The 26217-nt window shown below is 46.2% G+C and overlaps 1 protein-coding gene across 1 annotated transcript; it reads right to left on the bottom strand.

Moving 5' to 3' along the window:
- Window positions 1–412: 412 nt before the first annotated feature.
- SDC1 (syndecan 1) lies at window positions 413–26217 on the bottom strand. Its single transcript, XM_065055816.1, has 5 exons — window positions 25810–26217; window positions 5103–5184; window positions 3560–4050; window positions 3209–3338; window positions 413–2660 (listed from the first exon to the last, which is right to left on the bottom strand). The coding sequence occupies exons 1-5, from the start codon at window positions 25864–25866 to the stop codon at window positions 2494–2496; spliced, it is 927 nt and encodes a 308-aa protein (XP_064911888.1). The 5' UTR covers window positions 25867–26217; the 3' UTR covers window positions 413–2493.

The raw sequence follows: 26217 nt of genomic DNA, 5'->3' as shown, positions 1-26217 counted from the left end.
GAGCTGCCGTTCCTGCAGCCCTCCCTGCTCTCACACTCCTGGAGGCAGAAGACAAGTAGCAAGAGGGAGCTCTGAGATTTACAACTTCTTTTTCACCTTTTTGGGGATGGTGAGATACTACATGAGCAATGAGAGCTCCCAAAATCAGAACAGGTGTGAAATTCTGCCAAGCTCTAACAGAGATTTCATTCACATCTCCACAACAGCCTGTTCGCATCCCACAGTGCTCCCTGCAACCCCAACATTCAGGGCAGGGTGAGAGGGGAAGCAGGTCACACTCATACCCTTCAAGTCCCTCCACATGTTTAGCACCAGAATTCACATTTCACACTTAGAATCCAACTTCCTTAAAGACCTGGGCAGTCTTAAAAATGACATCTACTTTGTGAAGTATTGTATCAGATCAGACACATTCTTGCCAAAATGCCATTTATTGCAGTATACCTTTACACGGCATACAGATAACCAGATGTTGCATCTTCCGTTAAAACTCTTATTTCATTTGTACCACTTAAATAACACAGAATGTCACGTTTGTTTCACAAACTGTCAGTTTAGGCTACCAAAATAAACAAGTTTTTTCCTTTCCCCCTAGCAAGGTCATGAGGTACAACTGAAGTTTACCACTTTCTTTTCCTGTGCTTTACAAGAACCTTTTCATGGATAAACCTATCAAACAACATTTCTACATTCCTATACAAAGCAAAGAATTACAGCTGAAATTAACACCATGTGGTCACTGCATTAACCTATAAAAACTCATTCAGTTAAAAAAAGACATAATGGACTTTGCAGCTTTATTTAAAAACAGCCAGCTACACATATGCACAAGTTTTCTGTGTGCATAAAGAAGAGTTTGGAATCTAGAAGTGTGTTTTTTTTCCTGGGTTTGCAGAGAAGGCACCAATTTTAGCTGCGTAGCAGCTCAGGAGTGTTTCATACTTCATTTAAATTACACAGGTTTTTAAGTTCTACTGTTAATGTGCAACACTTGTACCAACTGTTGCAATATTCTCCAATATTCTCTAATCACTTTCTCTGGCTCAACAGTACAAATATTTACATCAGTTGTAAACACTCCTCTACCCACCCCATACCTTCTGCATTGAGTGATGAGGAACTGAACTTGCAAGAAGCTAACCAAAGGCAGAGCAGAAGTAAGGCTTGTGCAGAACACCACACTCATCTTCTCACTGGGTTTGAGATACTCTGGAGAACTCCAGACCCTCAATGAGGCCTCAGTGCCTCACATCTGACAGCACATTGACCACCAACAGCTCCAGGACTTTCCTCAGGAGGTGATTTTCAGCCCTTACTAGTCTGACATCCCTGGAGTTGCTTCTCTCCAAAGTGCAGGAACAGCTTCTGAAGAGCCATTCCAGAGTTGTGAGAGTCAAGCACGCCAACTGTTGTATATATTTAAGGCCATATACATTTAGCCTTCCTCAGGCTTGTTTGAGATGCTATGCTTCTCTACCCCTTAGCTGCGAAGTCATGATATGCTGCTTTCTACCTTCCACCCCTGTGTGCCAAGGTGTTCCGTGGCATCGACAGCAGATCACGTTCCGAGACCACCGCTGTAAACAGTGCACAGAAAGGTAGGTGCTACAACGTGCCATCAGTCACCTGGCGACTACACAGTAGCCTGGAATAAGAGTATTTGCAGCACGACAGATGCAGCACCCAAGAAGAGGGAATGTCTGAGATGAGACTGCTTAGAAAAATCTGTTCCTTACCTAAGCCTAGAAAGAGCAAGAGGGTGGTGGGACAATCCAATGCGATTGGCAAAATGAACTCCCCGCTTAGTTTTGGGGTCTTTGGGGTGTGTTTTGTATCAGTGTATGCACCAACTGCTTAGGAGCTTGTTCTGAGTATGGGATAATGCTTCCAAAATGTAAGTTACTTTAAATCATGTGACAGTCATTTGCTTACCCTGCCCCTCACACCTCTTTTCACTAGAAATCATATTCAGCTTGATGTTTCATAGGCATTAAGTGCTCCAAATACGGCAGTTAGAAAGAGCTAGAGGATTGCAGCATACCAAACATCTGCCCAGCGCAGACGTTAGTTACACTTAAAAGACATGTCTATGAGTTAAATAGGAAGGATCACTGCTATACAGAATTCGAGCACTGATAATCGTTTATTCTTGCTAGCCCTTTCCCTAAATATCAAGAGGTTTATACATACAGTGCTCCCTTATCTTCTCCCCACCGCCTGCCCCAGCAGTCTTCAGGATAAACCAAAGTAAGTCCCACTTCTGTTTAAAAAAAAAAAAACAAAAAATAAAATAAAGTTGTGCAAGAAAGCAGGGAATGTTCAATGAATCCAGATCTACTTTGTAGTTATAAAATTTCCAATGGCAAAGTGGTAAGGGCAAATAACCCAATGATCATATGGCTTAAGTTTAACGCAAAGCGCACTAGGAGGTCCACGTGCAGGGAGAGAATAGTCCAAGAGAGGTGGAATAAGTGGTGTCCTGAAGGTCAGTGTTTATGCATAGAATTCTTCTTGTTTGTGTGGTTTTTGGTATCCTCCGTTAGACTGTTTTGGTTCATCCAGTGAATAGCTGCCTTCATCTTTTTTCTTCATTCTGTACAGCATAAATGCAACTAAAAACACAGCAAGCACCAAGCCTACTAGTCCTCCAGCAATAACACCTAGAAGGGGAAAAAAAGCCACAAATTACTCTAGATGCCACACCACAGAATGCTAGTATGATTCTAAGTTCCAGATTGTTCCTTAAAGTGCAGTTCCTGACTTCATGACTTCCAGAAACTAATTTGTCCTTTTGTGTGTCGTTGTCCCCCCCCCAAACCAGTCATCCTGCCGTTACTAAGACCTTGCTCATGTACCACACCAGGTCACACTGCAAATCATGCAAGACATCGTTATTCAACTCTAGTAATTTGACCCAGGCAGCATTAGAGCAGTTTCACTCTAATTTTTGAAAAAAGCAACTGAATAGGTTTCAATATAAAATTCCAGGTAACTAGCAGTGGCTGCTTTGCTCTTAGCAGATTAATATTTGCCCCTGTTAGGGTTTTGACAGGGCAGAATCATAAATCAGGACCCTCATTTCAGAGCTGTAATATGAAAGGTTTGCTTTCATGCTCAGAGATGTATTTGCAGAACTGCAGCTTCTGCTGCCTGGAATACTCCTATGAGAGTCTGCTTTTACCAGCTAGAGATCTAGAATATCTGGTACCTCCAAGAACTTCTTTTCTGTCCATAATTCCTGAGGCTCCTGCTGCTTTGGCATTCCTCTCAGAGTCATGTGGTACTTCTGAGTTCTGCGTGGGGACCAAATCCTCATCTTTAGTCAAGATGAAGTCTCCCTGTTGGAACATACAAGGCAGGTTATTCATGTTTCCCACGTCTCTTACTGGAGACTTTCCACAGCTTTTTTTTTTTCTTCATCTAAAACCCTCCACACCAATATAACATATTAAGTCAAACATTATTTTTGACAAATTACCACCCTTTCCTGCAAAACCAACTTACCACCCACTACTAAAGCCATCTCCCTGGAAAGAATGTCAAAGCTGTTAGTCCTCACCGGGTCTCCAGAACCATCTTCAGAAACCTCCTCTTGTGTAGGAACAACATCCTTTGGAGCTGTTGTCGTGGGGTTGGCAGCGATATCTCCCTCATGATGAGTTGTAGAGTGGGGCTCAGGCACGTCTTTAGTGTCTGGCACATCAGAACTGGGGATTTGAGGTTCGAGCTCATGGACCGTGCCTGAGATTTCTGAAGGAGTTACGTGAACCACTGAAGGGAAGTGAGTAGTGGGGCTTCTCACTGTTGTAACTGCATCATTTGTTGGCTTCTCATCAGGTAAGCCCATGACAGGTCCTTCGTCCTTCACAGCTACAACTGGCTCCTCTGTCACTACACTGCTAGTTGCAGAAGGAGAGGTTATTTCCTTTTCAGTTCGGCTCTCAATCCCAGGAAGTATCTGTTCGTTGAAATCCATTGGCGTTGCCAGTAATGAGGAATTAGTCTGTTCTCCTGGGATTCTCCGGGTGAGAGCCTGGTCAGTCAGGGGACCTGCAAAACAAAACAAAATATTATTCTTGGCCAGTTTAGAGACCTGTTAACAGGGTGCTGGCCTACACAGGATGCCTAACCTGCATAGCCAATTTTTGTCATAACAGTAGTTCAGTTTGTAACTCCTTATATTGTTTTCAGTGGAATAAGGAAAGGGCAGACCAATGCACTGCTCAGCAATACTTTGACAGTCATCTGCTTCTCCCTGAGGCACAAGTGCTCATCTGTTTGCTGGCAAGTCGACGAGGGGGACGTCTGCTTCCAGTACACTGGTTGCTCAGGATAGTTATCTGACCCTTTTCTCATGAAGATCTTTTATGTGATTCAAAACAGTCACCCATTTACTCAATATCTTTAGTCATTGGCACATTTGGCAGTGATTTCAGGGTCTTATTCCTGCAGAATTTAATATACAATACAAGCATGTGGCTGGAAGGAAGCAGGACACCATGCTTTAGCTTTCAATAGCTTGTTCTTGCCTCAGTAGCATCTCCTTAGCTTCAGCACTGAACACCAAAGGTCTCTCTCTGCAGTTTAGTAATTATTCTGATAGACTTTTTCATCACCCTAAAACTCCTTTATTCAAATTCTAAAAAATTATGACTCATGGGAACTTGCACATCTGATGACAGATAAAATTTGCACTTGATGCGTGTCGGCAGGTTGGGGTTTACACACCCTCAAATGGTATCTCCTACCAGCTCGTAAGAGAGGATGAAGGCACTTCTTATGGTCTCTCTTCCCCATGAGTGAAGAATCATTCCAATTTCATAACATTCTTCACGCAGCGTCTCATATTAGCAGCGACATGGAGTATACCTGCTTCTGGTCCCTTTCAAGTCTCCTACAACTCACTTTCTGCTAATTGTTAGTATCTGAAGCAATACAAGATGAATAGATTAGGTTCTTTCTCTGTTCCTAATTCTCATATTCTGAGGCAGGGCTGTGTATGATTCCTCCCTCCTCCTCTTTTAGCTTGGATGCTCATCAGCATCTCATTTGCCACATTCTGGAAGGATCAAGCACTAACAGTACGAGTGCTAATAACTCACCTGCACCTGAACCTGAGAACCCATCGTCATCATCACCAGATGAATCGAGATCTTCAGGAGGAAGGTTCAAATTTGTAGTTTGCTTTAAAGAAAAAGGGAAAAGCTTGGTTAGTGATGAGATTACTTGAAGTTATCGTGCTGCTTGTGCAGAGTCCTCTAAAGGCTCCTGAAGGTTATGCAAACTTTCTTTGTTCGGATTACATTTTCTCATCTTTCTTTATTCCATCCCCCCTCCCCAAAAGAATAGTTTTGGTTAGTCTGTTTGGTGTTGGAAAGGCCAGTCTTGCTGCCTCCCTTCTCTGCGCTGCTTCCAGGCTGCACTTACTTTGGGAAAGAAGCAAGCGAGGAAGCCATTCAGAGCTGCATCCTGGTAGCAGCTGCTGCTCAGTCCTCACACAACACAACCATTCTGCTTCAAGTTCTGACTTTTTGAGCCCTTCCAGCACTGATCACGTATCTGAAACCACAGCATCTAACTGGCAATAGAATGAGATACTCTTTTTATCAGTGTGGGCACTCAGACTAAGTCCTGAGATAGAAGCCAGCATTCCGTGTAGGAGAACACAGCCCTGACCTTTCTCCATTTATGCTTCAAGGAGTGCACTAGCCCACATAGAAGTTCAGCTGCTGAAACAAGAGACCAAACCCCTGGTCTGCTGCACCTGTTTGCCATGACACACAATGCTCAAAGCTGTTTGGGATATCCCAAGAAAACAACACTAAGCAAAGCAGAGTGATTACTTCAAGCACCTTGTTGACCTCTGCTGTACACACTTGCTGTTCCTGTCGGTACAACATGCTTGACTCTCAGCTCACAACCAGCCCCAGGTTTATTTCTGCAGGGCTACCATTACCCAACCTGTCATTTTCCCTTCTCAGATTGCAAATCAAAGCCCTGTAAGTAATTTCTTCGGAATTTCATCTTTCCCCATCCAACGACAGTCTCCATTTTCCAGAATGTTCACTTCTATCCCATCCTCAAGATGCCCTCATCATCCCTTGCCAGCACTGCCCCATCTGCAATAGGAGATATTGCATTGCACCATCCGAGCTGATCATGGTTTTATCAGGAGTGTGAAATCTCAGTTTATTATGTAAATAAATATATTCTTGCCAGCTTTGCAGCCAGGCCCACTGTACTCCTCTGGCTCGCATTAACACAGTGTCACTTAAAAATAACACAAATTTTCATCCTAGGAAGAAATTACTGGCACTACTATAATCTGTCAAACAAAGCAATTGAGCTGTCTCATTGTCACTTTATTACCTACATAGCTGTATTTATTTGCCCTATCTCCTTTTCATTCTTTTAAGGTACCTAAGTTCATCCCATCTCCTCTTCCAGCCTTAAAACCTTATCCATTCACCACATTTCCACAGAACAACTGGTTTCCAAGGTGGTTAACTACCCCATTAGATTTGACCTCCTTGAAAACAAAGAAGTATGCAAGCTGCTTCCAACCTAATCAGGCTCACCCCTTCTGGGTGACCATTGCAGTTAGATGATTGGGGTTTTTTTTAAATAACAAAAGAAATAACAACAACAACAAAAATCCCCCTCATATAGACATTACGCTTTTCAGCACTTTCTCTACTAGAGAGAAAAAAAAACAAACACACGCAAAACACTTTTCCTCAAGCTTCTGCAAGCATATTTCTAGAGCAATTTCTGAGAAGAAACTGCCTTTCGATTCTTTTAGCTGCATGTCATGAGGTAATTTGGATTTTTAGATTTGTCCCTGCTTGTTTGCACTGTGCTTTTGCACTCACCCATGGAAAGTAGGTCAGATACGTACTTCCTGTATATTTTCCTTCTTGAGTCGAAGGTCAGTGACTCACACGAGCTGATATCACTACACTTCAAATATTAAAGAGTATGAGCTGTTGGTGCAGAAAGAATATGGAAATAACTACCAGGCTTCCCTCACTCTGCTCCCTTGAGCTTCCTTTCCAGTACATTCAGAAGTAAAGTCAGACTGCAGAAACTGTACCATTTTGGTTGATGTGGGGTTAGGGGACCATTTTTCTCCCTCCTTTCTTGCACTGGCAATTGCAAGCACAAGCCTTTGTTCCCATTCAGCTTGGGTTTAAGTGCAAAAGGGGGACTCATTGCAAAAGAGGGTGCACTGTCCTCCCAGTGGGGAGACTCTACCTTGAAACACTTCGAAAACAATCTCTCCAACTTTTTATTGAAGAAAGGGCCTGCCAATGCAGTTTAAGACCTGTCACCATACACTCATATCTAGGATCAGACTAACTTCCTTCAAATGTGAATCTTCAGGGGTAGCTCTTGCAGGATTTCCAAGAACACCTGGACAGACGTGATGGTCTGCAGACCTTCGCAACACCCCTGAAAGGATCACAGCCTGTCAGGAAGTGAAACAGCAGGTCTTGATCTTGACTATGGAACCAGCACCCCTTCCCCTTGTGGTGTTCACAGGTGAGGCTCGTTCATGCCACACTTCCTTTCTTGGTATCTAAGCATGTCCAACCAGCCTACCCTTAGATTTCCCCTCACACCTGAGCTTTTAGCCTCTTCCCAGGCTGCTGCGTATTCTCCTTCTCCATAACCTTCACCTTGTACTTGTTTGAATCCTAGTTTGATTTCTGTATCTGAGCAGGGATAGCTAGGTCCTCCTCAGAGGAGGAGAGTCCCGTGAATCCCAGTCTAAACCAATGGAAACCCATGCTGTTGCAGTGTGGAGTTGCCCAGCTGCATTCAAACATGAAGGCAGATTCCGATCGGTTCCTGTCCCCTGAGGCTGGCTACAGTATTTCAAGAGAACAGAAGACATGATTCAGGACTCAAAAAGTTTTCCACAACTTTATATAAGAACTTGGTGAAGATGCATTAGATGTGTCCTTCTACTTAGCTGTCCCCAAAGGATCTTGCCTCAGGCTGCTCCCATGGGAGCTGCAGAATTTCACCAGGTAGTTTGAGGCCTGGGATTTGAGAAGGACTTTCTTTGCCCCAAATACTCAAGGGACAGTGCAGGATTACGCACAGTCAGAATATCCACAAAGTGATGTAACTTTATGACATGATCAAATTTCATGACACGCGAGCATTAAGGAACGTTTGCCCAATTTATGTAACTGCACAGTTATATACAGACTACACTTCTTGCTGCATGGACTGCAGCTTCAATAGGCATGAGAGGCAGTAAGTAACCTTCCCTATGGCACCACAAAAATACCACAAAATACACATACTGCAGAAAGGTCATGCTGCTATAATGATCTGCTGCTGAAGGATTTCAGACACAGCAAGGTTAACATAAAACACTGACACAGGACAGCATCGGAAGGGCTTGAACTAATTCGGGTTTGCATCAGGAAGACGGACTGTGCTGTTCAGACAGCAAACACCTCATGGTCAAGGCTTTTCCATGACCTTTTATTGCAGCAGAGTTACACCAATGAGAAAGGTTTGGATTAGTCAAAAGGATTAGGGGCGCAGAACACAGATTGAATCACCAGGTTGTGCTATCATACGAAAAGTGCAGGAAATAAACTCCATCTTAAAGCAAGATTGCTTCACCAACAACTTTGCACTACTTCAGCTAAAAGTTTTTTTATTGGTCTGTTAGATAGAATCAGCTAATGTGGACATGCTTTTAAAATTACTTCCATCATCATCCGGTTTATTGTTCAGTCCACTGAGAGTATTTATGGACTATTCACATTGTAATTGATGTGAGAGGCTGGATGAACACGTTTAAGTTCAGACAGTTGATCTTTTGAAGGATCTCTGATGGTATCTCATGTATTCTAGCCAAAAGACTTTCAATTCTTATACTGTACCTACAACATGTTGCTTTTACTGCTTACCAATATAGTATTCTTTTAGTTGTGGTTTTGGGTTTATTTATTTATTAAGTAGCTCAGACAACTGATTAGAAATACTTGCCTAGTCCTTTTGATTTGCTGTCACTGAATTCAGTTGCATGTGAGGGGTAACATTTTTAAGAGCATTTTTTTGATATGCAGTAACCAGTGGAAGACTCCCTTCCCAAGTACCAAAGCAGCCTGTTGAGGGGAAACGCTAGGGAGACTTTGAACCTCTGCTTTTGCTGAGCACTCTGTTGTTGCAGAAAAATAGTTATTCAGTTCGGCTGGGACGACCAGAAAGCTGCTTAGCAGCACCTTCAATTAATCAAGAATGGGCCAGGCTTTCACAAATCATTAGCGATATTATAGGCTCCAGAAGTCTGACATACTCATCTTTTTTTTTTTTTTTTAATTTTTAAAACATCATTTCTAACTATTCTTCAGTCTTTATGTTGGTTGCAGTCCCAATACATGAATCTTTCTGTGTTTATCCCTTCAGCTGCCAGAGCTCCCTCCTGCCAGAGCCCAGATCTGGAATACTCTCTCACGACAAAGGGGAGATTTGTAGTTTATTAGTTGATCTCACCGCACCCAAACTGGGAACCACATTTCTTTAATTTGCAGCCATGGTATATGTAAAAGGAAGCAGCTTTTTTTTCAAATTGTTCTTTGATGTAAGCAAAAACACTGGCTTTGCCACAAGCTGCTACAAGCCCTGAACTAGATTAAGGATGATTTGTGTCCCGCTCTTATTAATCCCAGTTAGTGATCAGCCTATTACAGCAGTGTCAAAAACACTTGAAATCATCCATTATCTCAATAATGCTGTTAAATTTCCACATTTGTTTCTCCTAATAAATCCTTCTTATTCGGCTGAAAACGAATGACCTGTAATGAGCTCTCCCACCTAAAGCACCTTCCTAAGCAACCTGCAAGATTCTTCTGACACTATGGGAGGCAAAACCAACGGTTTGCTCTTGTTTAAGAGAGACATATAAGAACAAGACAAGCATTTGCTCTCTAGTTGGCTACCAAATAGAACACTGGAGCATCTAGAAAAGATGTTCACAAGGATTTGAACAGCTCTAAAATAAACTCAAACGGAAAGGTTTGTCTTTCACCTATTTCTGTATCTTGAAAAGCAGAGCTAGACCCTCTCACAGAAATGCTAGCTGAGGCAGAACAGCCTGAAGAGCTTCTGACCTCAAAATATTGGTATTAGTGTGTGGGAAGACAAAACCACCTGCTGAAAGAAATTTTATCTCTGTTGAACCTTGATATTCTGCAGTTAATAGCCCACATATAATTAACTCCAGTCCCAGATGTCCATGGTTTTCAGACAACTTAAACGTTTAAGGTAAAAAAATCCAACCCTAAAACAAAACAGCATCCTCCTTCTGCAGGCGCAAGGACTGCTGACATTAAGTTGACCATGTACACCTTCAATTTAACAGCCAGCCATAAATCCTGGAGTAGCTGAAACAGAACTGATGCTTTTATGTGACAAGTCAGACATGAAGCTTGCATGCCACGTCTGCTACAGCAGAAGTCAGTGGCAATGTGGCACCATCTCAGCTAATGGCTCTTCCAGTTGTTTCTCCAGTTATTCCACTGCTCAGGATAAACACCAGTGCTGCTTGGTGACCCTGCTAGTTAATGAAGTAGTTATCTTCCTACAACAGCCAAACACATAGACTAACAGTGCAGGCCAAAGAGCAGAAAGAAACCTTCAAACCATCCCACAAACAGCTCATGAACGGGGTAGCATAGATTTAAGCCAACCTTTTGTCCCTGGCTAGTGTTCCAATCAATGCTGCACAAAGCATTACAACTATCTGCCCTCCCTATTTCAGATGGTGTCATTTTCCCCCTCCTTCAATGAGCTTTTGCTGTGTACCAACAGGCTTCAGCATCCCCACCTGTCCATCCGTCCTTTTATGCCATCTGGATTAAGGCTGGTTAGTGGTTCACAGGATGCTCCTTCCACAGGGACATGGTCAGGCAGCTCTCAAGTGAAAATTACAGGGTAATGCAAGGCAAGCACCATTGTAGCAGCAAGTTAATCTGGCTGCTTCTCTATCAAATCATTATTAGTGTAAAGAAATCTGGAAAATTTTGGTTGAGTTCTTACTGGCCTCCTGTTTTTGGCTGAGGGCTTAAGAAAGGGACTATCTTTGAGGGAGAGGTCCTCACTGCAAACAGCAGTTGCTTTTATTTGAAGCATGAACCACCTGATCATCACACAGTAGGTACCTCTTGGCACTCAGCTCTGGGGACAGTGAAACACCGTCCAACACCTACTTAAAACAGAATGAGAGCTTTTAGGATCTTTTCCACTGTGGGAAGAACAAAATAGACTGTAAACTCTGCTCGCTGTCCTCTACACTTTGATTATGTTTATCAGTATCTCAAGGATTGGTGTCAAGAGGATGGGACTGGACTCCTGTCAGTGGTGCCCAATGATAGGATGAGGGGCAACGGGCACAGATTGAACCTTTGAAAAAGATGCAGTGTCCAAGGAAGAAGAGCATCCAGCTACTCCATAAACACAGCAGCTATGGTCCCAATACTTCTAGAGACTCACCTGATAAGTACCACACCACTACCCAATTAGCATTACATTTTCTCCTTACTGTGACAGGCCAACTTGTTTAATTAAGTAGGGCTGAAACACAGCAATCAACATGCCAAGAGTGAAAATGAGCCAGCCTGTCACCAGCAGGTTGGGTTTCACATTCTGCAACAGGGCCCTTTAAACTACCACCTCCCACGAGAGCGTGTCACTTCATGCTGCCTGGACCATCCCCTGCATTGTTGTTCATCTCACAGTGAACCAGATCAGGAAACTGGTCTGGTTAAAAAAAAAAAAAAAAGGGAAGGGAGAAAATATCAGTCAAAGAATTTTCCAGTAGGACCAGTTCCTCCATCCTGCTCGGTGCATGAATGCACAAGTGTTTGTACTGGCACAGGGCAGAGCGCGGCAGCCAGGGCTGCTAAAGTAATTCATACAGAATCACGGCCAGGGTTCCGGGGTGCTGACATTCAGTCACCTGCCCAGCAAAACCCTGTCACTGCCCCGCATCCTGGAAAGGGGCATCGCCACCCTCAGACTGCAGGCAACATGCAAACCAGAGGCTGACTCAAAGTGCTGCGCACGTTTATACAAAAAGCAGCAAGGAGAGGGGTTGTAGGGAGCGTTCTCTTCTGCAGAGCGTTTGGAACAAACCTTATCCATTGTGAACAAAGTCTGACAACAGTGTTTTAAGTCCTCCCTGACCTAAACACAGCAGCAAAGGTTAGATAAATGTCTTAATCAAAAAGGCAGTAGTTCTACTTCTGTCTTGGGCCACCTGAACTTTACAGGAGGCCCAGCGCAATTGCCATTTAGTGCTGGACAAGGAGTGCATCGCGTGTCCTTCAGCAGAGAGGGCTGAGCGAAGCCAGAGGGAGCTGGAGTCCAACAGGGCTACAGACTCCACAGCCAGGGAAGCCCATGGCCACGCAACATACGCAGCATCAGCGGCAAACACCCAAGAGCATCAGCAGCAAACACCCAAGACCCGTGTGCACTGCTGGGAGTGTACAGAGCACCACGTCAGCTCTGACGCACAAGAGCTGAGCTGCCTGCTAATTCTCTCAGCCAGTTCCACCAGAAGTCTGGCCAGTCCTTCAGGAATACAGAGAAGCAAGTTAAGAGTCTGTGCTCCTGCTTTTTCACCTGGAGGATACATCAAACAAGTAAGTTACTACACATGGTTTTCACTCATGCCAACCTGCTCCTTCCAGCCTACCCATACAGCCCAGGCCAGTGACTGAACCTCACTGACAAGTCAACACATCCACAGATGTGGCGCACAACAAGCACTCAACTCCGAATCAGTGGCAGATGAAAGTTGTCACAACATGGCCAAAAGCGGGATATCTTTTGTCTCCCACGTTCGAGGCAGCCTGGGTTTTGAAGATGCGGTCTAATGAGCCAGCTCTTTTCCCTGCAGCCAATCTCATGAGAAGCAGTCAGTTCAGTTTTGTGCTGTTAACTGCTTTTCTTTAAAGAGCCTTCCCTGCAGCTCTTTAGCATGCTTGATAGTTCAGGTATTCATTTCTTCAGATAGCACATGAAAGCCACGGTCAATATATAGCCTCCAAGAGCTGTGCAAAGTAGGTAGGAACTAATTTCAATCCATTTCAACTGGTTTAAGAGATGAGCAGTGGCCTGCATAAGCCCAGACTGGACAAACCTAATTTGTCTTAAAACCCTCTGACCTAAAGTCACCGGTACTTTTTACTTTCTAGCGTAGCAAAACCAGCTGAGAAGATTCAGTCTTACAGCAACAGCCAGTTCATCTGCTTGTTCAGAAAAGAACAGACGGTGAATTGTTTAGTTTCAGACAAAGCCAGTGATGGGCTGCCTGTCCCTGGAACCCTGACAAAATAAGGTCAGAACATCTTTATGAAACAGAAACCCATCTAGCAAAGAACTCCAGTAGCCCAAAACGCACTAGCCAAGTACACTAGTAACTGCAACACAGATAAACATGATCCTTCTGATGGAAGAAGAAATTGAGAGTGACAGGATCCGAGGTCCCTGCTGCCTCTTCCTCCCCCCCAGAGTAGCACAAGCACGTGCCCGCTGGCTGCCACGTATCCCGACCTGGCTAGTTCACACCATGTAGGATGGCCACAGGACACACGCAGCCCCTGCTGGGGATTTCAGGCAGGTGAAGCTGAGCAACTCACCTCAGACAAGTAATCAACAGTTATAACCACTTCCAGGGAGACTGGACTTTGTCTTGGAGTGTTGCCCTCCACCGCATATGAACACATTGACCTTATGTCCTCAACAGTGGTCCCAGCAAAACCAGTCACTATCCTTGGCCAGTTATCTCAATCCATGAACAGACTTGCTTGCAGCTGTGTGCAAATTCCTTTCTTTGCCCCATCTCTTGCAAGCCACTCAGCCAGTCTTACGGGATCAGCACTGAGGACTGTCACTGGAGTGACACTCACTGCAGAACCACCAAGACTTCCTGGCAAGTGCAATAGCGGGCTTCAGTCCGCCCAGTTGCTCCTCGACAGCATGAATGGGTTGGAGAAGGCAGTCTCCTCTCCCCATAAAGCTAAGAATAGAATCATAGAATCATTTTGGTTGAAAGAGACCCTTAAAATCATTGAGTCCAACCATAACCTAACTCTAGCACTAAACCATGTCCCCAAGAGCCTCATCTACAAATAATTTAAACACCTCCAGGGATGGTGACTCCACCACTTCCCTTGGCAACCTGGTCCAATGCCTGACGACCTTTTCTGTGAAGAAAATTTTCCTAATATCCAATCTGAACCTTCCCTGGTGCAACTTGGGGCCATTTCCTCTCATCCAATCACTTGCTACTTGGGAGAAGAGACCAACCCCCTTCATGCTACAACCTCCTTTCAGGTAGTGGTAGACAGTGATAAGGTCTCCCCTCAGCCTTCTTTTCTCCAGGTTAAACAGCCCCAGTTCCCTCAGCCGCTCCCCATCAGACTTGTGCTCCAGACCCCTCACCAGCTTCATTGCCCTTCTCTGAACTCTCTCCAGCACCTATCAATGTCTTTTCTGTAGTGAGAGGCCCAAACCTGAACACAGGATTCAAGGTGGGGTCTCACCAGCACCAAGTAGAATGGAACGATCACTGCCCTGGTCCTGCTGGCCACACTATTCTTGACGCAAGCAGCAGAAACACAGAGCTCCCAGTACAGCAGACCAGTTAGCACTGCAGCCCTGAGACTGGTGAATGTAGTCCGAGACTAGGTTCAAGGCAGGAGTTGCAAAGCAGCTAGTGTCTGCATTTGTCCCATTTGAGATAGTCCCCTTCCAGTCAGTCTGTCAGCTCAAACCGGTCAGCATGCAGCTGCAGGCCATGTGCCAGGATGCGGAGAGGCTCAGCCCTGCAGGCTCCTCCTGCTGAGGCCATTGCTGCGGAACAGAGCACAAGCCTGCAGCACACCCACATCAGGACACAAGAGGCAGTTCAAAGGCTTTGATTCAAAGGAGCCCAGCTTGATCTTTTCATCTTCAGCCATTCAGCTCAGGGAGACCCAGCTCAGAAATCAGAGACGTGTCTATAGGAAAGCATGACTTGGTCTATGGCATCTCTAGTCTTCAACTGAGGCTGGTGGCACACTGTGAATCACCAATGTCTCTCAGCAGCACCAGGAAAACCTGTATGCACCTCTGGTTCTAGGTGAGCCTGTTTCCTGGAGATAAATGCCCTACAATGTAGCTGGTGGAACTACTACCCATTCCAAATGAGCTCCATGGCAGCTTTTGTGTGATCAGCAGACTACCACAAGCAACACTACAGCTGCACGAGTGCTCTAACCTGGGCAGATGTGCTCCCAGAAGTCAGAAGAAACCTCATCACCATAATGCACAGTATTCTGGAGGGGAAGAAGCTGTTTGGCGTCACCCAAGGAAGGAAAGCCAACGTGCAGCCAGGAGTATTTTCCTGCCTCCAGGAATTATTATCAGGCAAGACTGAGTGCAACAGCTTTTGGTATCCAGGCACATGGCTAGGAGAAGACCCAAGTTCTTATCCCTATCCTGGAAGTTTACTCTCTTCTGCTCCTTGAATTCTAGCAATTACCTGGTGCAAATACGCCAAGGAGCCAAGAGACAAAGCTGTAAGATCTTGAAGGATCACAGAAGCATTTTTACTCTATTTGTGATACATATATGTGTTTCTAATTTCAGCAAACTGCTTGCAGTGCTGCACTAGGTCAGTGAAATCCGAGTTTCAGATAAAAATCCCTAGCGTATCACCAAACTAATGGTTTACTGGCAGCAATTCTGGTTCCTAGCAGAACCTGGATAACTGAACATCTCAGGTAAAGCAGGTTAGTTGGTAAACTGATTGAGACTATTTAAACCTACAAAGAGTTTTATAACAACAGGAAAAGCTGACAAGGTATTCTGACTAGTTACATAAAGTTACAGCAAAACCAGCCTGAGACTCAACAATCCAAGACCAGGCCTTCTTGATTGCTTTTGTAAACTCCACATTTTCCCCAGAAAGAGGCACAACGAAGTCTCCAGTGCCTGTGAAATGCTGTTTTGCTAACAATTTTCTATATGCACATCCCGGACATCTGATACCTCTGAATGCTGGATGTCATTATAAATCTCTTACCCAGCTTCTTAGTTATGGCATCACCAACAACCCTTTTCAGGCACACCCCGCATTGAAGAGCTGATGGATCAGGAAACTGGAAGCACCCAGAAAGAGCTGCCTGGCTTGAACAGACACCGTCCCAGTCTCCATCTCACACATGTGCACCAGATGGCAGGACCAGTCACACCCAACAACCTGATCACTTGGTGCTGTTATTTGTCCATCTGCTACAGAAGGCCTCAACTATTTGCAAGGGAGCTGCAGACACAAGTTAGACTAGGGCAGCAGAGTGAGCCAACAGTTGACATTCAGCAGGTCTCTTCTGATTTGGGCACACTCCCTATAGCCAAGCTCTAACTGGCGCTTGGAGACTCAGACCAGCCAGCTGCTGGTCTGCTAAGAAGGAACTTTCACATCTCAATCAGCAGTTGCTGGACTCATGCAGACCGTGCAAGCAGCTTTAGATTATGGGTTTGATGTAATGCAGGGCAGTGTACGACCTGCCAAGGTGCAGGAACCAACACACATGGCTAAGTGTACTTTTTTTGCATTTCCGTCTGTGCCTTACCATGCCTAGTTTCAAGTAAACCAGCATGCGTGTGAAGAAATCAAGTCTCTCCTTACATTATGAGGTCTGTTTTATCCACGGGATCTTAGAGTGTTGACTAAGTCTAGATTGTTCATAATGCAGGAGTCATCCCTGCCAAACAGATGCAGTTACACCAGCTTGACTAAGCCATGCACAAAACGACAGAAACATCTCCACCAGATGCAGGAGCCACATCTCAGATCAGGAATACCCCGTTCCCCCATCCCAAGAGTCTTCTCAAAGAGGCACTTTTGGCATCACCCCCTTCGTTCCTCATAGTCTTAGCAGCTCCTGAAGAAAAGCAGCATGCAAGTGTTTCAGGTACTGCTAGTTTCCTTGGAATAAGCAGCAGTAGGCCAGATGGCTGGACCACATTTCACTGAATTACTCTAACACAGAACACAGTTCAGACTACATGAACACCCTTTGAGAAATACACACGCTCATAACCACTGAAGCATACAGCAAGTGATCTACCCATATAAAATGGTGCAGAGATGAAGCTCTCAGTGCCTCTTTCTAGGACACTAATGGTTTCTGTTTTCAGTTTCATAAAAGCGTTGGTAATCCAGCATGTAAAACAAAGTTCTGACAGCAGTAGCTTACTATTGCCCTGTTTACAGTTAAATTATGCAACACCTCAGTGAGATTATGGAAGCTGGCTGGTGCACTTCCAAGCTGAGTCATGAGGGTGTTGAAGCATCATTTCAAAGCTGAAGCATCAAATGAAATCCTCCCATCAGAAACAATCATCCAAAAAACCTGCTGCTGCAATTGCACTCTAGTCACCTATAGTTCTACTAATGTCAGAAATTAACATTAGGCATTTATTGACCAAACACCTAGCACATTAAGCTTATCAAGTCACTGGGTTGCACTGTTTAGTACCACACCTATGCAGCAGAGCCCTGACCAAGGGACTGTTACAAAGGCAGGATAAATCAGAGAGCCTCCCTTTGATCCAAGCTGTTATCCAAGTCTCACTGTGATGAACACTACCTTCGGCCACTTCATGCCTTCATTCTTGAGTACACAGCTTGTTCACCTGTCTTCCCCATGGCCTTGTTTCAGAACAGTCACCAAATCAGTTGAGGAGGTTATAGTTTAGGGGAGTGGAGTCTGGATGCTCTCCTGCCTCATATGGGCAACTGGAAGACTGAAGTTGTGGTTTGGATATCCCTGCATTTTACACATCTGTACTGTGAAGAGACAAGAGACATCACTAATGCCACTGCTGATGGACTGTCAGGCATTAAGACAAGTCAATAAAACAATACCAAAAACTGCAAGGCAAGGTGAAGTGCTTTAGTACCAAGTTACGCCAACATGTCCCTTAGTTCAGACAGGTTTCTAATCAGGAGTACCATCAGAATAGTTAGATACGACATAACAACAGATCAAACTTGTAAGACACTGCTCAAACATCACTAAGATATTTCATATATTAATAAACTTCTGGGTCTACTCACTGACTACCAACTCTAGTCAGCACAATTTGTCTCTAAAGAAAGTGAATAAAATGCTGAAGGACCACCTTGTGGGCCAGTTCTAAAAGCACAGGCTGAATGGCTGGCACACACCAGCACCACCACTACTACACGGAATGCTTTGCTGACCCAGGTTTCTAGTATTCACCTTGCAAACCTCAGCTGATTGATTCCACAGGATTTCTGACAGAACAGTAGTTGCTTATCCTTCTGAAGCATCTGAAAAGGTTCAGTTTTCAATGAGAGTCGTGATCTCCCATTACGAACTTTCACTTTCTTTTACTGGATACTGCAGTTTTCGTAATATTCTGGGCCTGCTGCCAGAGACCCACCGGCTACATCCATACTAGTAAATTAAACAACATCAGGGAATGTCCTCGGGCACTGGAACACAATCTATACCATCAAATTATTAGAATGATCTCTGGCACAGTTTCGAACCTTGCCAACTGGTCTGTCCCCAAATAATGCCTGGGAAGGTTCCCCAGCAGGCAATCCGGTGGTGTGGGAGTGTTAAAGGACAGGTCAGAAAATAAGACTGGCTATACGACTGGGACGCTAGCATTTAAGTTGACTACAAGAGTAGCGTCCAGCCTGTTTTACTCATTAGAATCAGTGTAAGGTGGTTTAGTGGATCCTTTTAACCCCTTCTAGCTGCATGCTGGAGAGATGGGGACCTACTGAGCATTTAACACGTCTCAGGTCCTACAGTAAAACCTTCTAATTATTCATAATCTCATCTTCCAGCTCCTGCAGTAAGGAGCTGACCACCATTTCACAGCTCGGTGCTGCTACAGATGCAGACTGAGGAACTTTCTGCCAGTCAAACTCTCTTCAGAGCGGAGCTGATGCTGCTGGAGGATTAAGGCAGCAGCTTTGCTGTTCGAGGCCGTGAGTCAGTCGATGTGAGCACACGATAGCAGAGCACTCCTCTGCCACTGCCCAGACATGCCAGAGTCAGCCTCTTTTGTTGGGTGCTTTGTTCGCTGATGGGAAAGTAGTCATGATCTAGAAGATTCCTCCCGTTAGGACAGAAAGAGATTTAGCAGTCAAAGCCGTCTAGCTGCAGGCTGTTCGGCAAGTTTCGATGCAAGCTTTGCTACCACTTTGCCACTGCACGTAGGTGCCACTTACACCCTGTTAGAGCCAGTGAGGTGGACTAATCTCATTTGACCATCAAATCTGCCAGTGCAAGAGTCTCTATTACAGTTTCATAAGCACAGAGCATAGCAGGAGAGTGAAAAATATCACATATAGAATCATTTTGTTGGAAGAGACCCTCAAGATCATTGAGTCCAACCATTAACATAACACTGTCACTAAACCATGTCACTAAAAGCCTCATCTACACCTCTTTTAAACACAGATATATTAGTGTTTGTGTAAGATACGAATCCAAGCAAGCTCTGTGGTTCCTCTAGTTTGGGCTTTTACTCCTTTTACCCCTCAACTTCTTGACCAAACAAAGCTTGGGCTCTGTCCCTAAAGAAGATACCTACCAGCTGATCAATGGGATAACAGGTTCTCTCTTCTGCAGAGATGCCCTCACCTGAGACTCATGTTTCAGTAGGTACACAGGCTGCTCTGAGTTCCTGTGGTTGTGCAGAGCATGAGCATTGAATCTCCCAAATCACCATCCTGGGGTCATGGCGTACAGCCTGCCAATCCTGCTGTGAGCTTGTCAACAAAGAGCACATGACAAGGCCAGGTGTCTCCCTATATAAATATATATATACCTGTATTTATATGTCTCCACTCTACTGGTCTCAAAGTACACAATAAAGGCAGCAATGGGGTCCTGTTTTGAGACAGGAAAGAGCCAGGTAGTCTCTTCCTACAGCACTGGAGCTGCCTGTCTGATCCCCAGGGATCATACAAAGGCTCTTTACCAACACAGCCACAGCAGTACCACTGCTACGACATGGAACATCACAAGAGCTCTCATCTGGAAGTTGTTAGGTTAATCACTGCTTGCTCTCCAGATGGTAGACTGGCTCCACTCCCCCCTGCCCACCTCTGGCTTCGATACACAGTCTGCTCCTCTCATAATCCCTAGATGCAAAGGGCTGGACGGGAGCTGCTGACTAGCTCTGGCCAGATGGGTACTACCACCAGCACCAGAAACTAATAAGAGCTTCCCTATGTACAGCCCAGACAGCATTCAGCTTCCTCCCCTTACAAATGGAGTGGAGTTCAAGTTTTCCTCCATTTAAGAGACAATAGGCTCCTCATCACGTGTCACAGGCAGACAAAGAGCAATCTCCATTCTCTAGCAATGGCTTGTGCACGCTCAGGCAATGGAGCTCAGGGCACTTGGATGAGTTGTTGCATGTGCTTTGCAGAAGTGGGTTGACAGCAGCATGTGCCTGGGACTGTCTGCAGCCAAAAATCAAGACTGTCAGCCCTTGTTCCCATGACTGGCATACAAGACGTTGCTACTGCACCGGCAGTGCAGAAAAGTTAGAGGGTGGGGTATGACCAGAACACAGAGCCTCCATGAGAGGCAAGACACCCATGAGTATTTTAAGCTGGCTGGCAGGCAGTTCCCTGTCTTTTATCAGTGCCTTTCTTTTAGTAAGGAGTCATTCTGCCATAGCAATCCTGAAAACCTTTCTGTTATTAGAAAAGCCATGAACACTAAGAGGCATAACGAGTGGACATTGAAGAAAACTATATTGCAAAAACAAGGGCAATGGGGAAAACAGTTCTGCCAGAGAACACAACAGCAAGATGCTAAGTGAAGCAGCAAGAGTTCTTCAACTGATCAGTACCCGAAGGAGTTGCAAACTAGAAGCCTAGCAGGGAAAGCCATGACTTACGACACCTCCATGACTCAGTTGTAACTTCAGCTCCAGTGACTCAACGGGAAGTTCTGCTACCAACTCCATCCAAATCCCACTAACACACTGGTTCCCATCCAGCAAAGCAAGACTCACTGGTGTGACTGGTCTCAGCAGCGAGATACAAACATTACAGTCAAACATGGCAAGAAGCCCAAGCTAACAGACTCCATTGGACCCATGCCGGTTCCACAAGACCCAGAACGTTGACTGCAGCCAAGCACTGCTTGAGAAACTGCGAGGTTGGGAAACCACCACATTAGCAGATGTTGCTCCACAAGAGTTGCTTGTAGGAGGTCCAAATGTTATCTCACCTTGAGGTAAGGCTTCACAGTGCGGTAACTTTTCCACTAGCATCTCCACAGTAGAAAGTGCACTGTCCCAGGTTTCTAGCCAGGCCAGATAAAGCTCATTTCTGCGGTACACCAGCGGCCTAGCAGAGCAGCAGTTCAAATGAAGTACACTAGTCAACTCTGACTTACGAGACCTGTTAACAAAATTGATACTCAGCACTTCTAAGGAGACACCACATGCTCTCTGCATTTTAAGAGTCTTGGCTCAGAACATAAATGAACCTGTAAGAAACACCAGATATCCTGCCACTGTTGGTCAATCAGCTTCCACTTCACAAGTTCACTGCCTGTATCACAATATAGGGAGTAATAAAGGTTCCTCACTTCTAATCTACAAATAAACAGTGCCTTCAAATGCTAAAATGCTCTGATGCCTCCTCAACAGCTCACAATCCAGCTCCCCCTCCAAAAGTACATCCACTTATGTTTCCGCTCATATTCCTCACTTCAGAACATTGACACAGGACCCAACTATACTCCTTACTCTCTTCCGCAGCCTTTAGCAGAGCAAGACTGTGGCATTATTTGAAGGTGCTGATCCAGTTGCGCTAGAATAGGACAGAGCTGTTGTTGGAGCTGGAAGCTGGTGTTTCCCACTGCTTTGCTAGTTCTCTTGGCACAGAAACAGCACCTGTCCGGTCTGTTTGTTTATGGAGGGAGTTACCATAAAAGTTTCACAAATAAAAAGACGATCACTTTGAGTTAAATTGCTCTCAGATAAAGACACTAAAGGAAAGGTGTCTGTGCTCCCCTTATAGGCAAAATGAGATCTAGTCAAAGCAGCCCCAACAAAGCAACTCACCTTGAAGTAGACGTGCAGGGGCTGGTCAGATAATTGCTCTCTTTGACTCCACTGATTACATCGCCATGACTATAATGAGAGCTTAGGCACCTAGCACACACATAGACACCTACATTTAGGTGTCTTAACATCAACTGAACGTTGTCCTGAGGGACTAGTGCCATTTGCAGTACCCTACGTCCCAGCGAGTCCATCAGCCTCCAGCTGTCCTGGAGTGCTGTGTAAATAGCTCTGAGTTGAAAGAGTAGGAGACATTTAAGACAAAAATACTAACGCTGCAATGCTGAAGCACTACAATTTTACCATTGACAGCACCTCCTCAGGAAAGGGGTCCTATCTTCTCTCTCTCAAGAACATTCCTCCTCTCCGTAGTAGACACGACTAAAATCCCAGCTCCCTAGGTACCAGATGACACAAACAAGTGTGGAATGTCCCTCTCAAAGGCATTAGTATGGTTCTTGGACACAAGAGACAGTTCAAACAAGGTTAGGACAAAGTGCTGCTACACAGGCCACCTGGAGACATCTAAGCACCAGCAATGCAAAACTCATACTTAAAATGGACCAATTTTGCTACTAAAACAGCAGCCTACATTTCAGGTTAGTGCACTAGCTTAATTTTAGAAGGCTTACAGGTTTCTTACACTTGCTGTAACTTGTCTCAGGTTGTTAGAGAGGATTGTTTGGTTTCCAGAAATTTCAGAGTGCTGCTATTAGAAACGTTAGCTCTTCCAGCCACTTGAAACTGAGAGAAACCTGGCACAAAGGACTACAAACTTGCACCAGAGCCCCCTTACGTGATACAAATCACAGCTTATTTGTCTCTGCTCTAATTAGAGTTGACCAGATACAACAGAGTCACCATTTTACTGGGAGGTAACCACCAGCAAGTGAGTGTTCAGATAGAAAAGTGCTGTTTATAGTGCCTGATAAATAATGTGACGCTGCTCTGAAGGTACTATAGAAGAAAGTGTTTCCTCCTTATCCACTGCATACACGTTTAATAAGTAAGCTGGACTACCTAATTTCTTCTAATTAGTTTACATTCAGATAGGAATGACATCACCCTTGGAAAAAAGGTTCTGCCTGCTCTGCTAAGCTTGTGTTAACCACCAGTGTGCTCCTACACCAGACGATACAGCCTGGATTGCCCACTGCCCCCTGCAGCAGGCCATGCACCTTGGCTCACTTGGCTTCTTGGCAGGGTTACACCCTCTGAAAGTTTCCATTTGAGAAAATAACTAGTTTAACCCATTAAGATGCATCAGCCTTCTTATTTCAAGGAAATCAATGTCTCCATCATAACAACAGAGGGCAATGACCCTCATACAAGGTGTTTTGGGCAATGAAGTGTCACCTTGAAGAACAGGAACCTCCGCAACCATTCCTACAGGTAATAGTACTCAGAAAACAACTATTATTTGGCCACTTTCTTGTTCCTGCTTATTACTTCTACAATAATATGGATGAGTCAAGTCGTGCAGCAATAGCCAAGGGTCAAGAGATGTGCCAGTGGCACCCTTTCCAATAATTCAGACACCAAGAACCCAACGCAACCATGCCTGTAGCCCTGCGATGTGGCACATGCAAAGGACTGTGTAAGGTCACTCAGCTTTTCTGTGCCTAATTCCAGAGGTTTTCTGCCACTTGATGCAAAAGCGTAATTATTCCAGATGGGTGGGAAAGGCGGCTTAGTTCATGTCACTGACATTTCAACATGGGAAAAAGGCCACGTGATCACCAGAAGGGAAACAGCCTCAGCACTGAGTCACCACGAAGAGCCCCAAGGGCTTCTGCTCCTCCATATGTTCACCCAGGACACCCCTTGATCTGAAGTGTCATCCAGGCCTGCGTGTCTCTTACGCACATGAAAACTCCAGAAAAGCATTTACTTCATGTCCTTACTGTTTCTAGTAAGGAACACTTATCATAGGGGAAATTTATCCAAATGCGTTAGAGAGGCTGCAAAGTAACTGCAGTTTTTCCACTTTACTCAGTAGAAAGCTTATTCAGAAGCTATGAGCAGAGCCCTCTCCCCATTACGCTCACAGGTTTGTCATTTTTAGCCATCTCATAACTACTCACTACCACATGGGCTAGAAGGGTACACGTCCAGATCTACAGGTAGAGTTCACAGACAGAACGGCACAGCGAAACTGGAGGTACTTTGAGCAGCTTAGATCCTGCCACACACTTTGTTCTGCCACTCCCTACCACACTGCTGCTGAAATTCATCTCCAGACAACTTTCAAATCAATTATTTCCTTTCAGAAAGAAAAAAACCCACCAGTTTTGACTTTCATAATCCTGCCTGCTCACACAGCCTCATGTTTCAGTATTTCCTTCTAACTCATCCAAAGGAGAAGACTCCATGAGCCACGCACACAGGTTGGGCACACGGGAAGCAACGAGCTCGTGTCCCTCACCACAGGAGAAAGGGATGGCAACTTGAGCTTTGTGCCTTTCGAGAGATGTCCCCAAGGACTCCAGTCATGCCCAGATTCTTGGGGATGGAGCTCAGGCCTCCAGCACAGACTCGGAGCACCAAGCAAAGCACTTTCACAAAGCTGCGGTGCCGGATCTCCGTGGAAAGGCCCTCCAGGGGCAGAGCCATCCTCTGTTCATGGATGACATCTGGCGGCAGCTGCTGCGCGGATGTGGAGCTTTCCGAGCCCAACCCAGCCTCTCTGCGCCTCCCCAGAGAGCTGCTCCGAAACACCGGAGTTCGGAGAAAACGCAAGCTTCGCTATCGCAGTGTTAGTAACTGTGTTCAGGAGGAGGGGAGCAGAGGACTGCGGTGGGGAGGGAGAAAGCGGATGGCCCCGAAGCGCTGCCCAGGCGGCCCCGGAGGGCTGGAGGCAGCGCGGAGCCGGGATGGCCGCACGCCGGGGCACGGGAGGGAACCGGGGCTGGTTTCCCAGTGCTGCCGCCGAGACCGGGCATCAGGAGAGCCGGAGGATTCGTACGCCGAGGCGACCACCTGGATTTCTGGTTTAGCGAGCAGAAATAAAAGGCATCCGGGCGTACTCTCTGCTGACCAAGCTCTCCGGGCACAAAGGTGATCGGGGAGCAGCCGACCCCGAGCTCCCTTCGAAGCCCGGTTGCGCCAAGAGCACGGCGGGAGCACCCTCGTTTCAGAAGTCACCCGTGACCACTGAACGCGGGGAAGGGCTCCCCGGCCATAGTTGAACCACAAAGAGCCACATGCCAGAGCTCGCCCAAACTCGGGGCTCGTCCCTTCCCGCACCACGCCGGAGGGTGGACGTGAGCATCTCCCCCCGCCCCCCTGCCCCATTCCCGGGCGCACCGAGGGGCTCACGCGCCCCAGCGGGGGGTTCCCGGGCAGCGCCGCCCGCCCCGCAGCGCAGCGGGGCGGAGCCGCCGGCAGGTCGGGAGCGGCCGCAGCGGGTCTGGTTTGAATTAGGGCTGCCGGGGCAGCCCGGGCTGGAGCCCGCCGCCAGCACAAAGAGCCCCCGCAGCCCTCCTGGCAGGGCCGGGCCGGGCCGGGCAAGGCACCGCTCCGCTGCGATAACCTGTCCGGCGGGGGGAGCCAGGCGGCTCGCGGCGGCCCCCTGCGATCCCCCGAACCGGCCCGGCCCAGCCCGGTCCCCGCCGCCCCACGTGCACCGCCAACCCCCCCCGCTCGCCGCGGGCTCACCGGGACAGCAGCCTGGAAGCAAAGGGCCACCAGCCACACGGTCACCACGTTTCTCATCCTTTCTCCTCGCCGGGCCTCGAGAGCGCACAGTCTGTCCCTTCTTCCCGCGGTCCCCTCGGCCACTCTTGTCCCGCTCCTCTTAAGTGTTCTTTTAAGTAGCCGCGGGTTTTCTCGCTTTTCTATTTTCCTTTTTTCTTTTTCTTTTTTTTTTTTCTTTTCGCCCCTTCGCAAACCCCCGAACCAGCCTCCCAGCAGCGCTCTGCGACGGAAGGGAGTTGAACTCTGTCTTTTAATGAACCCACTGAAACAACCTTCACCTTACGGCCACCCCCCGGCCGGCTCCGCCTCCGCTTCACTCCCCTCGGCTCCGCTCCCCTCCCCTCGGCTCCGCTCCCCGGCCCCAGCCCC

This window comes from Columba livia, chromosome 3 (assembly GCF_036013475.1).
Source record: "Columba livia isolate bColLiv1 breed racing homer chromosome 3, bColLiv1.pat.W.v2, whole genome shotgun sequence".
Taxonomy (NCBI): domain Eukaryota; kingdom Metazoa; phylum Chordata; class Aves; order Columbiformes; family Columbidae; genus Columba; species Columba livia.
The sequence above is the reverse complement of the archived record's forward strand: the minus strand, read 5'-3'. Positions and strand labels throughout refer to the sequence as shown.

Excerpts from the sequence above, each read along its gene's own strand:
- SDC1 (XM_065055816.1), bottom strand. The coding sequence starts at position 25,866 with ATGAGAAACGTGGTGACCGTGTGGCTGGTGGCCCTTTGCTTCCAGGCT. Across the intron at positions 5,185-25,809 it reads GCTTCCAGGCTGCTGTCCCG|CAAACTACAAATTTGAACCT; the intron begins GTGAGCCCGCGG and ends TTTTCTTTAAAG. Across the intron at positions 2,661-3,208 it reads CAGAAAAGAAGTTCTTGGAG|GTGTTATTGCTGGAGGACTA; the intron begins GTACCAGATATT and ends TTCCCCTTCTAG.